Source organism: Colossoma macropomum, unplaced genomic scaffold (genome assembly GCF_904425465.1).
Source record: "Colossoma macropomum unplaced genomic scaffold, Colossoma_macropomum, whole genome shotgun sequence".
Taxonomy (NCBI): Eukaryota; Metazoa; Chordata; class Actinopteri; order Characiformes; family Serrasalmidae; genus Colossoma; species Colossoma macropomum.
Genome location: NW_023494792.1, coordinates 22014113 through 22027648, shown reverse-complemented (window position 1 = coordinate 22027648; position 13536 = coordinate 22014113). Strand labels below are relative to the sequence as shown.

The 13536-nt window shown below is 39.6% G+C and overlaps 1 protein-coding gene across 1 annotated transcript in view; it reads left to right on the top strand.

The window, feature by feature from the left end:
• The window catches only part of ptpn9a (protein tyrosine phosphatase non-receptor type 9a), a 19269-nt gene extending 5733 nt beyond the window's left edge, over nucleotides 1-13536 (top strand). The window contains exons 3-13 of the mRNA XM_036576579.1: nucleotides 2784-2873; nucleotides 5602-5726; nucleotides 5925-6030; nucleotides 6293-6403; nucleotides 6555-6871; nucleotides 7752-7839; nucleotides 7988-8057; nucleotides 8172-8250; nucleotides 8489-8639; nucleotides 9180-9387; nucleotides 9938-13536. Of these exons, the coding sequence (XP_036432472.1) occupies nucleotides 2784-2873; nucleotides 5602-5726; nucleotides 5925-6030; nucleotides 6293-6403; nucleotides 6555-6871; nucleotides 7752-7839; nucleotides 7988-8057; nucleotides 8172-8250; nucleotides 8489-8639; nucleotides 9180-9387; nucleotides 9938-10128 (1536 nt within the window). The 3' untranslated portion in view covers nucleotides 10129-13536. The remainder of the gene's footprint in view (nucleotides 1-2783; nucleotides 2874-5601; nucleotides 5727-5924; nucleotides 6031-6292; nucleotides 6404-6554; nucleotides 6872-7751; nucleotides 7840-7987; nucleotides 8058-8171; nucleotides 8251-8488; nucleotides 8640-9179; nucleotides 9388-9937) is intronic.

Below are 13536 nucleotides of genomic sequence, written 5' to 3'. Positions count from 1 at the left end.
GCTAATGACACTGCATTCACATAAGACAGCCAGTGCGTAAATCAAGTAGCCACTTCCATCTCTTGTCAGTTTATTTATTTCAAAATTTCTTATCTCATGTGAATTGATCATAAATATTACAGACAGTAATACAGGTAGTACTTCACCCAAAACTACATAGTTAGATATGCAATGTAATTTGGAACCATGAGAAGATGACAAATTCTGAAGGAAAGGAAGACTTTATAGATGTTGGAAGGCTTACATGCAAAGGCTTATAGGTACTGTCCGTGCATGTGTAGGTGCAACACTAAACTGTGAAATATAATTTATTACACACTGACAGAGGCCTTTAGTGTTTCTGCATTTACTGGATGTTGAGAGAGAAAATAGGTAGGTTTTCAGTGAATACCAGTCACTGGTCATATGGTTGCGCAAGAATGCATAGTGTTACCATGTAGCCTAAAGATGCTCATTGTGCTTTAATAGCTTTTGAGTAATGTGGACACAAATGCACACAAATGAAACTTTGCTTGTAAGGAACAATGCCTGAGTTTTGGGACCAACGGGGCTCCATTTATTTAGTCTCACACAAGGCATCTTTAAATTCAACAGTGATTTCCCAAGTCCAGTAACCTCCTTTATGAAGAAAAGTTTATGAAGAGTTTGGAAATATGTGGATTTCTGTGTTAATAGTTTCCAAATTGAGAGTTGATAATCTAGTTTATGATAAAGAAGACCTGTCTAATAAAGAATATGAACAACTTTTGTACAGTGGCATTTATTTAATAATATTACTTTAGTAAAATTGATTAACCCTTATATTTATTAGCTAGTGGGAACTTTTTCTGTCTTTCGATATTTGCTGAACAGTCCTAGACAGCAGTTAGCTGGTATTTTGGCCCATCCTCTGCACAAAACTAATTTTATGTATGTGTTGAGGATGTGGTGTTTAAGTGACAGCATTTCAGTGAGACTGAAAAAGCCTTGAAAAATTTGGCCATTCTAAAATGTTAAGTTCATCTGTTTGAGGAATGCTGTTGTTGAGTTTTAGATCGCAGGTAGATGCTCTGACTTCGTAAAAATTCCTGATACTATTGCTCCATCAGTGAATGCAAGCTGTCCAGTACCTGACACAGCAAAGCAGACCCATGTTTTTACACTCCCTCCATCAAGCTTGACAAAGATATGGCATTGTAAAATGTTTGTTGTCAAATACAACTATTGTAACATCAGTGAAGATCAGATCATATTTAAGAGCAGTTTGTTCACAAATCCAGATAATTCAGTTTTTCATATGGTCATAAAAGGAAGTATACAACTACATGAAATTTAAATATAAAATCAGTGATAAGATTTTTGTAATTCTTTGTAAATATATAATATCACTGTTAACCTACATGAGTCATACAAGTAGCTCCAACATTTTCTCTTACTTTTGAGTAATTTAGCATACTAAATTCATCAAAATGCTGCACATGAGGTCATGAAACCACACGAGACACTGATCACACAGGTTAAAATTACTTGGCTTACTTTTAACATCATTTAAAGCTACCATTGTCCGAAAAGTTAAAGCATAGGTGTTTTATACAACTAATCTTTCATCTTCTTTCTTTTTCCCAAAGGAGGCTTTGCAAAGCATTTGAATCTGATACTATTAGTTAACCTAATGTTTCAAAGGCTTCACCAACTGTTAGAAGTTAATTATCTTGTCCAGGCTGTTAATGTTAATTCCTTATGACTTATGCATAATGAAATGACTAAGCTGTTAATTTTGTTCCGTGTAGCTCCACTGAAACGGGGCTTTTGCTGCAGTGGAAGAAACAGCTAGTAATTCAGAATCAAATCAGCCTCAACCAGAGTCATTATGGGGGAGAGAATGGAAAGTTCCCAAAGCTTTTGTTCGCTCTCTAATTGCTTTAATAGCCGTCAGTACGTGGCTGGATTCTGCAGGCTGAATTAGGCCTGGGGAGCTTTCTGTGTGAGCCTTAGTCAGCAGTCATGGGTGTCCGTCTCCCACAGGAGAGCCTGCAAGGGCTCAGCGTCACAGATCATGTCTGCAAAAGCTCATACTTATGATGGAGCTGCTATTCAGGGAACTAAAGCTGCTCTGAAGATACAGGAAGCTCAGCTTCAGTTTTACTGATACTGTATACCCCTGTGTTATCTTTAGTTTCCATTATCTACACTTTGTAGCAATCACACCAAAAACATTGTCATAGAAATCTACCAGTAAATTGAATGCTGCCATCACTGATGGGATCAATGATAACAAGTCATGCATAAAAGCACTGTGCTGATTCATGTATTTTCTGTCACGAGAAGTCAGACTGTGAGTGGCCATTCCACCTCCAAAAGTTACCTAAAGACAGACCACAGTTTACTGGTATATTTCTGACAGGGCTTAAAATATAATAGATATGAAGGATAGCTAGGCAACCCTGGGCAATACAGAGATGGACTCCGTCAGTAAAATTGAGTGTCCCCTGTCTTCAGTCATAAATATAAGGCCTGTAAAGCTAATGATATATAGTTTTAGTTGACACTTTGTTGCATGGAGGTTTTAACTGAGGCCATTTTTAAACGAATGTTGTATGTTTTCTCCAACTTTCAATTTTTTTTTTTTTTAAAGGACTTTAATTGAATGTGGTGCAAAGCTTTAAATATTCCAAATAAGTTAACAACAAGAAATCAGAAGAAACTTAATCTTTTCAAATGCTGGGGCAAAACTAGGGGTGGGTGAGGCAGTGAAATGTTATATGAGAAGAGTCATTTTTCTGTCCTCGTCTGTGTGGTGGCAGGAGACACGACTGAGGGAGGGCATCGTCAAACTGCAGCCACAGGAAGAGCCACTGCGCTCTGAACTGCTCAGCGGCAAGTTCACTATCTTGGTGAGTACTGAAGCCACTAGCGCCTGCCTTGTGAATGTGCAGTATCTACCCTTAGGCAACATGCAGATCCTTCAGAGGTGAAGGTAGCTGATTTGTCGTGGGGCTTTATGATTGATTGTGACAATATGACAGAATCATAAACTTTGATTATGACAACTGCTAGTTTTTGGAAAGGAAGCACCTCATGGACCTGACTTCTCGCTCACACGCTCATGATTGTGACAGAATCATAATCTTTATGATTATGACAGAATTGCTAGTTTTGATGCAAAGCACCTCATGGACCTGACTTCTCTCTCTCACTTATGTCTGTACGTAAGCTTAACAAGAATGTCCAGAAGAGGAAGCTACTGGCACTCTAGGAACTAAAGTGAAAACAACCTTGTGTTAGCTGAAATAGCTGAGTCTTTTGAGCAAGAAGTACATGCTTAGAGAGAGAGAGAGAGAAAGAAAGAGAAAGAAAGAAAGAGAGAGAGAAAGAAAGAAAGAAAGAAAGAGAGTGTGAGAGTGTCACAAATCAAGGTAAGAACTTTATTGTTCACAAGTAACAATATTGGCCTACCTTATTAGTCTGGCCCAGCCTTCAGGTCACTTTCAAGAATGAGCCTTCCATGAATTCACAGTCTAACATGGAGTTTGGCCAAGATTTTTTTGCATTTTGTGCAATGTGGCATGTAATATAAGACCACTGTAAACACTGAGTATAAAGCTGGTTTAGTCAACATGCAGATCCTATATAAGCCTTCTTGAATTTTACCTGCTCTACACCAAATCCATGGAGCAGAACAAGATGAAATCTTGTGAGATTGAGGGAATTTTTTTTCCACATGTTCATCTGTGTGTGATTGAAACATTATAAGAAGAATGATGATAATGGTAATAATGATGGTAATTACAGAGAAATATTCATGTTGTACTTCTTTTTGGTGGAAAAGGAGTACAACATGAATAACAACTTGTTAGATTCCTTCTTTACTGTATTTAGCTCATGTGTCAACTAATTCAAGCTTGTAGTCAACCTGTCAATGAAAGGAGAGAGACGATTTCAGTGCGAGAGCCCAGATTGTGTCTCAGAGAGGAGGGAGTTTTCAGCTCCAGAGATGAATGTAGCAGATTTGTGCTGGGGCTTCATCTTTGATTATGACAGAGCTGCTAGGTTTTTAAAGTAAGATTAAGGTGGTGATTAGAGGTTCTAGTCTGGAATTTTCTCTTTGACCAGTTCATTCTGTGACATGGAGTCAGTGGGTGTACCTCATAAATGAATACAATTTATAACACGATTACTCATTGACAACAGGATGTAATGCTTGAATAAAGCTGAAAGAGATGGGGGGGGGATGGCCGACACAATTATATTGCTTACATTTCTCAGACTGCAGGGAGACTCTGATTCATCAGAACACTCCCATTTGTCAGGAACATCTGAGGTGGACGAGCGTGCTCACACTACACAGAGGAAATGTCAATGGATTTCTCAGGGTGTGTCAGTGAGGAGAGTGAGTCCAGTCAGAGATGATTGGTGCTGTCCTGATTTATGTAGCACTGCAGTGCTGCTGTTAGCTCAGCATGTGCCAGAGGGGCTGATGGGAAGAATATACAACAACCTGTGAAATGCTGTTATATTCTCTAAGCAGAACAGTTGTGCACTGATGAGTGAGCATTCATTCCTGTTTTCATTCACAAAGACTGTAATGTACCTGCCGGGTGACAACGATCCTCTTTTCTCGCTGCCCCTGGATCAATCGATTGAACTGCTCTCTTCTTCTCCTCTTTTCCCCATCCTGCCAGCAATATTTATAGCCCTGCACCCCTAGTAATAGCCTCCTAACTTCAGCCCTCTAGGTCAGTGTTTCTCAGTGATGACAGATCTACAGCAAATTGTTTTTCTCGTCAGTATGTCACTGTCTCACTTCATGTGCATAACATGGTTTATGTCCCAGTTAATAAAAAGCCTTACTGAATGTTGAATGAGTTCTTTAATTCGAGACTTTTTATTGTTTTATGGATTTGTTCTGTGTCATATGGTGTTGAAAGAGCAGACGTTGATTGTGTCTTGACCTTCAGAAAGACGCTGATTTGTAAGTGGAGTTAGGCATTGAAATGATCTCTGGCCCAGTCTAATTTTCTTCTGTACAGCTTTATATCCTGCATTTCATATTAAGTAGTAGTTAGTTATCTTTATATTATTATACTTTTATAACTACAACTTTTGTCAGCATGCTCCCAGTTTAAGTGAATTTTTCCAGGCCATTTCCCAAGATAGATGAAGCCAAGTCTTGGACTCTGCTCTTTTTGCTAATAACCTTTAGTCTAGTAATAGTCTTAGTCTGTATCTGGGAGATCAGCAGTAAGACTGTCTGTCTCCCTCTGCTGTTTCTCTCATTGTCTCTGCTGCTCTGCCTCCCTGTGGACATATCGAGAACATCACTTGAGCTACTTGGATGTTATGATGTCATTTTCTATGATGTCATTTATGATAATTAGTTGCAGGATGTGTCCTTAAATTAAATGTTGTGTGATACTGACCTGTAAAAAGTGCTTTTGTTTGTTAGGACCTACTTGTGAAAGGTGAGTGTGTGTGTGTGTGTGTGTGTGTGTGTGTGTGTGTGTGTGTGTGTGTGTGTGAGTGTGTGTGTGTGTGAGTGTGTGTGTGTGTGTGTGTGTGTGTGTGTGTGTGTGTGTGTATATGTCAAAGCTAAACTAAAACTTGTAACTTCTTTCTCTCTAGGGAGTAAGGGACCCCTCAGGTGCCTCCATAGCTCTGTACACAGCCAAGCTTCACCATCCCAATAAAACAGGCAACCATGTGGTGCTACAAGCTCTGTTCTACCTGCTGGACAGAGCAGTAGAAAGGTTAGTGCGGCTTGCAGTCTAGATTATATAGCATACAAACATAGAAATGTATAATATATGTACATGGAACACATAATGTTTGATTTGTGGCTGTGGCATTCATAAATATGCAGAGAGTGTATTCATGTTAGTGCACACTTACTAGTAGTATGCATAAATATTGGGTCCCTCTCGGCTGTGCTCTCTTTCTCGCTGCAGCTTTGAGACCCAGAGGAATGGCCTTGTGTTCATCTATGACATGGCAGGATCCAACTACACCAACTTTGAGCTGGACTTGAGCAAGAAGATCCTTAATCTGCTTAAGGTATTTTTCACTATTCTCAAGCATTCAGTCAAAAAATTGCTTGGTAGTAATAATTAATATTGTAGTAGTAACTTGTCTTATCTTGGAATAGTAGTAGTTATTGTTGGAATATTTAATTGAACCACAACCAGTTTTCATCGCCATCTCGTGAGGTTAAAATCCCAAGTTGAGCAAAAAGGGGAAAACACTAAGGCTCCAAATACTCCATAGAGCACCCACATTCTGGTCGCTGATGTGTTGTGTTGTCTGTCTCTGTATGCAGGGTGCGTTCCCTGCCCGACTGAAGAAGGTGTTCATAGTTGGAGCTCCAGTCTGGTTTCGAGTGCCCTACAACCTGCTGAGTCTGCTGCTAAAGGAGAAACTCAGAGAAAGGGTCTGTACATATCGACCAAATCGCCGACCGCAGACCATTTGTCACTGGCTTATTCCTATTCACATGTGGTTTTCTTAGTTCTTTGTAGCTGTTTTTGAAGCAATTTTATGGGGTTCGCTGGCAGGTGACTCTGTCCTTCTGGCCCTTGCAGGTCCAAATGGTGAAGATGACTGACCTGCGACAGCACCTGCCCAGAGACTGCTTGCCCGAGCACCTAGGCGGCTGCCTGGCTCTGGATGTTCATGGCTGGAACCAGCGGCTGCTGGCCGAGCAGAACGGACAAGTAGACCCGGTCGATGAATTGGTGGGCATCCCACTGGACGATTCCTCAGTGCACACACCAGGCCCCGAGGCCATGCGGCTGCCAGAGTTTATGGCACACCTAGCTCGAGCCCAACGCAGTGGCATCTACCAGGAGTACGAGGAGCTCCGTAAAGAGCAGCCACCTGGAACTTTCCACTGTGCACTGTGAGTACCGCTGCTCAAAAAGTGTAGGTTAATTGCTATTGTATATGAATTTTTCAAGGGCCACTGAGAGTAATGAGAATGCACAGGGTCATCGGTAACCAGTAAAATGTCAGTATTTCATAAACTATATAATGTGTTTACATATGTGGTTAAATGCAATTATAAATTAAACAATTATTAATGAGAATCATGTACAAAATATTGAATTTAACATGGGTTTTAAATGTAGTACAGACATTTCATGAGTACAGCATTCCCCATTCATTCCTTGTCAGAGAGGCTACAAAACCAAGCAGATCTGGTGCTAACATTGCATATATAATTATTATTGTATTTATTTTTTTTAATTGGGTATGTCTTCATCACCAGTTGCCTATACTAATGCTCACAGTCAAATTTGCCTAGTAGTAATAGGCTTGATACATCAGATCAACACTAGTTAATCTAATATACAGATCTCTTTAAAAGAATACTTATAGAAGACTCCAGTTACCCTTGCTCCAGTTGCATTTTACAGTAAGTATGGTACATTGATATTAATAATTCATGATTATAATGGTACTCCATGGCAAAGTGTAGTAGAATGAAATTTGTGATAAATGCAGGATTTTTGTCATGCAGTTCCATCTTATTATAATGTCCTGTGAAAATATGAAAGGTTATGGTTTTGTCATAAGTGCAAGTAGTAAAATGGCACACAATATGGCTGTTTTCTGCAGCTAGAAGTACAGCCACCTGTAGACCCACATGTAGGCTTACTTGTGTGCTCACTCTCCCTGTTTGCCCTTTGCAGGTGGCTTTACTTAGTAAGCAGTAGAGCTTTACCTCAAAGAAAAGCAATGTTGTGATGGTAGTCGCTGACTGTTTTACCCTCCTGCAGGGCTGGCTACAACCAGGAGAGGAATCGCTATGGTGACGTTCTTTGTCTTGACCAAACACGTGTACGTCTGAAAGGCAAAAGAAATGAGGTTTGTATGAAGTTGTAAGTTCTGTTTTTCTTGTTTTATGGTTCACTATGCTTTCAAGAATGTAGAGTGTGAAATCTTAGCACTGAATATACAGAATACTGCAGTAATGCCTGCTTGTCATCTCATTGAGAGACTGTTCTGTTCTCAGAGATCAGATTACATCAACGCCAGCTTCATGGACGGCTACAAACAGAAGAATGCGTACATTGGAACTCAAGGTACAATAGAACAACTGTTGGACTTAGAATAACTGCAAGTTTGTGTTAAGTTTAGCAGGGCATTATGTAGTTTGCATAGTTCAGATAGGGATGTAACCGGATGACTCTGCACAGGGCCGCTGGAGAAAACCTACGGAGATTTCTGGAGAATGGTGTGGGAGCAAAGCGTGCTGGTCATTGTCATGACAACAAGGTGAGTCATGAGTCATGGACACATACGAAAAACTTGACAAAATCCTGAAAATGACAGAGCCTGGCAGTACATTTCTGTTGTAGTGTGTCGTGGATCTTTTCATATTAAATCACAGAAAAAAGATTCAAGCTTATGTTTTTCCTTCTACATTATTCTGTAGGATGTTTCTGAGTGTTTCAAAGAGCTGTCTGGTTCTGTGAACTGAGTAATGGATATGTCTTGTGCTGTTTGTGTGTAGGACTGACGAGGGTGGCCGAAGGAAGTGTGGTCAGTACTGGCCTCTGCAGGAAGGGGGCCAAGAGGTGTACGGACACATAGCTGTGGTCAACCAGAGAGTGGACAACCATTCCCATTACAATCAGACCACTCTGGAGCTACATAACACAGAGGTAACACACATACAGACAGATGTACAGATAGAGCAGATCAGTGGGAGAATAACATAGCCTTGGTGAATCGTGGTAGTCGTTATAAGGAGTATGATTTTTGTGTGGGTTGTTTCGAGACATCGTTGCATCTCTGAAATTCAAACTAGAATGCAGAATTCTCTGATGTGAGGACAGATGTGGAAGCAGTGGTAGAGTAAAAATCTGGGGTTAATTATGGTGTGAACTTTGAAAAACTTTTGCAGGTAAAGGTTAAGTGCTTTGATGTAAATCTTTCCTGTGGAGTTGAAGCTCACACAAGCCCTCGTTGAAGACAAACACATAATGAGGCATCATCAATCTTGAAGTAATGGGATTATATTTTTTATGTATTGTATATTAATGAATTTTTACTCCAAGAATGAAAACTACACATTTGAAGCACATTTGGACTCCAAAACCAGTTAGTTCCAGATATTAACATGTATCTTGTAGTAAGACAAACCTTGACAAGACAAATCAATCTTGATAAGAGGTTTTCTTTTTTTTTTTTTCCCTGATCAGACCTGTGAGCAGAGGCAGGTTACTCACTTCCAGTTCCTCAGCTGGCCTGACTACGGCGTCCCCTCCTCTGCGCTGTCTTTGCTTGACTTCCTGGGTGCAGTGAAGAGGCAGCAGAAGAGAGCAGTGAAGGCTCTGGGGTCACAGTGGAGGGGTCATCCTCTGGGACCACCCATGGTTGTCCACTGCAGTGCAGGCATTGGCAGGACAGGTAAGTAACTGCTTTAAAAACTTTTGTTTTTGTTGTGTGTTCAAAGGCTAGAATGTCTTGGGCAAATGCCAACATTTATTTTATATGCCAACATGTAATTCTCAAACTGAACCCTCAATAAATCAAAAACAGACCTAATCACTATAGTATATGATTTAAAATCAGGGTGCACTGTATAGAACACTATTATAGGGAACATCATCCATGGTAGAAGTAAACTATTTTATACACTACATGATTGCTTATCACTCTCATCACTGTCATTCTTTTTTCTGTTGCATACATACTACGTAATGAATATTTGATGTCTCCCAAATAATAATGCACCAAATGACTCCCAAAACAGTGCACTATATAGTGAATAGGGCATACTTTCAAACATATACTCAATTTGAAACAGATTGTGCTGATACTGTGAGACATGGTGTTGACATGCAGTTACAATACCTATTCTGAAAGCTGAAGTGCTAAAGTTGTTCATTGTCAGTTAACATGTTTTGAAGTACTACCCACTGAAGATGTTTGATTATTCTGCTTATTCTGTTTTCAGGTACGTTCTGTGCATTGGATATATGTCTGTCCCAGCTGCAGGAGGTCGGGACTCTGAATGTGTGTCAGACGGTGAGGCGTATGAGGACGCAGCGCGCCTTCAGCATCCAAACACCAGAACAGTATTACTTCTGCCACACTGCCATCCTAGAGCATGCCCAGCGACAGGGACTGCTCTCGACCAATCAGTGAGAGACCGAATCTGCTTTCTGTCAGTCAGCGAAAGACAGAGGCAGCTTTCTGCCAATCAGTGACACTCAGAGTGCTCTTAGCCAATCAGTGGGCTACTTGCCAATAGACTGAGCATAAATGGTCTCTGAAGGAATCTTTTTACACCCACTTGTCTGACTGACATTCACTCCAAGCACAGTACTTGTGACTCTTTTAAAGATTGGTGAATAAAGTGCCACAGTCATAGCAATCATAGCCAACACTGTTTGCCAAGAGATCTTAATCTCTGCTGGATCCAGCTGAAGACTGAAGGGGTCCATCTGTCTCATAGCCAATCAGTAATGCTGATAATGTGTGAAAGTGTTTGTATTGAAATTGAATGTTCCTAAGTCATTAGTGACCAGTATGTTGAGTGTTGTTTCTGAATGACATCTAACAGTTCAAATTACCCAAGAGCCTTCACACTGTTTTCAAAGCCAGAAAATCTGCAGTCTAAAACGATATCAAGAGAACCCCCCACCACCTTTAATCAGGTTTTTATTTAACCTCATAAATGGTTGCAAATGATTAAAATATGTACACTTCAAAACAGATTTTTTATCCTGAGTTTGCTCAGTTAGTAGAAAAAAACTGTCAGATCATGAGATTAATTCACAGATGCAGCTTCAGTCTCAGCTTATCCTGATTTGTTCTGTAATTTGACAGTTCACCAGTCTTGGCAGATGCAGCACACTGAACCCAAAGGTGCTCATACACATACATTTGACTAACCCCAAAATGTTTCCGTCTCTTAATCAATTCTGATGCTTCAGAGGGACCAGTTGTTTTCCTTTAAACTCCAGATCTACAGTGGATGTGACATGTCATGCCTCTGTTCTGTTAGCGCACAAACAGCTGAAAATCTGCTCGGTCTACCAAAGCATTTACTCTATGTACCAGTACGATTTTGTGACACTATAAACAAATGGACAGTTTCCCAACAGTACTCATTTGAAATACATCATTTGTATGAGTCATTTGGGTCATGTTTTGCCTTAGATATTTATATTACAATTTTGCTTCTTTGTACAGCCTCCACTAGAAACAAAGTTTGTAATCAAGGCTTTATGAATTAACTCTGTTTCTGTAGATGCTTTTTTTTTCATCAGAATTTAAAACAGGCAGCATGTGTTTAAACTGCAGAGGTCACTCAGTATCTTCTGTTCAACTTCAAAATAGTGTTGTCTAAATAAGTGGTTCTCAACCCGGAGAGACCACCAGACAGTCCACATTTTGCTCTATCTCTGTGCATTGGGAGTTAGGTTGAAGGGGGGTCCCTTAAAAGTGGTTTGAGAACTACTGGTCTAAAGGGATCAAGGCAACCGACAAGCAGCACAAAGAAGAAATAAGACCTCTGTGTGTTGAAATAGGCACATGAAGCATCATGTGAATACTTTAAGCTCAAAAACAATATTAGGATATTGAGCAGCCGTTTTTGTTTCTTGTCTCTGGTATTTGGCTCCAGCAAAGGAAATGGCACAATGACCACAATAACAATAGATGTTAACTGGCAGGTTATCTGTTTGATTTTCAACCAGATGAACCATTTAGAGATTGTTAGGTTCATTTTAACCCAGTTTTATGGAAGTAAAAGTATTTGGCAGGTTTCTATAAGTTATATTATTCCTTTGTGATGTTCTCCAGATGTAGTGTTCTGGATGTAATGGTCCTCTCCCTCTACACTGTGGAGTGTTCCTGACTTATTTGAAGGTTTTCCACACAAGTGAAAGGAGGATTATTCTGTTTATCACTATAGTCTTATTTGGTTCACAATTAGTTGCTTTGCCAAGTCATTGCTAATTGCTAAGTTCACTAATGGTTTCTTTTGTTCCCCAATGATAAAACAGTTGATATCTAACTGTATGATTCATCTTTAATTGCCCTGCTTTATTTGCATTAAGGCTTCTAGGTTCATGTGTTCAGACTAAAATCTGGCCACAAATGAACATGTTAAAAAGTAGAGCTGCGAAGCCAACTGTCCAAAAAATTAATGTAGTAAAAATGTCATTGTATCATTTCAAATTGAAAGTACTAGAGGACAAGAGGACAAAACGTGTTCGCAGGTTGCATCAGATAGACGACTGAATACTGTGACATGTCAGATCCTGTTTAGAAGCACTGAGTAGAAACATGATCGATATTAATCTCAGACAAAAAGATGTTCTTAAAGCCTGTAGGCTTCTCCTTAGAGCGACAGGTTTTCCTTTTATAATGACCCATGTAGGAGTGCTGTTTTCTTCCTAAAGCTCCACTTGGCCATTTATTTGGATTTTTGAACTTGCATTGGATTGGATAACCAATGCAGTACACTCTTAAGCTTGTGTGTCTGTATTTGCAAGAGTGGGAAAGCTGATCTAAGAACCTGTATTTATGATGGCCATAGTCGCAAAAACTGATTCCAGATTCTGCTCATGAGGTGATTTGTGAATACAGATACTGCTTTCCCTCTTTGGGCCAGAGACCAGTGTGCGTGCTCAAGTAAAACACCATTGTGTTCTGTGACATGTGAATGCTGTTGCTACTGTTAAGGTAAAAGGATCTACCAGTCTGCCCTGCTTACATCTAACGTCTGTGTAAAATAGCCTTATAACTGTATGGAAGCACTTTCAAGCAGGTGTTCACTATGTGCATTCACTGACATTATTAACAGTAGAAGATTTTAACACCACAAATTCCATAACTAATGTACTGTGGTGTGAACTGCAATAGTCGTTAACTGACGAATCTGCAAGCTCAGTGGTCTTTTAGGCAGTTTTTTATGTTAATCATGTGTTCAGGTGTTTTAATGTTGGCTTAAAGATCTGTATCATTTCATAGTATCACTTTTTATTTTGTCCTTGGGTATGTGAACCTTTGCTACTGAATTCATATTGAATTTGCTTGTAGTGAAGCGTCTTTTAAATCAAACACTTGTAGGCACTCATTCTAGGATTGTTAGCTGTTCAAACGACGGACACAAAATGTGACTGATTTTTATTTTTCTATTATATTCAGCAAACTTATGTGTCCTTACATATTACTCCATTTGCAAATAGCTACTTATATTTTCTCATTCTGTAACTCATTCATTTGTATGACTTATGGTAATGTAATGTTATGTAATGTAATCAAGCTATGTAATCAATAATGCCATGGCGTTCACTTATATGTTGAGCAGTTCACTTTATGACCAAGTACTTTTATTCTGAAAGAGATCTGTAACATGAGATGGGCACATGTGTGAGATAGCAAATGGTGTCTCTTGTGCTGAAAATGTTGCATGCTTCTTTGGCAGAATGGAGTCCTGATCCCTGACTCAGGGACATCTATTTGAGCAAGTAGAACCTTGTACAGTATGTGGGGGGGAAAAAGCAGTTTAAAAGAGAATTAAATGGAGCTATCATTTCTTCA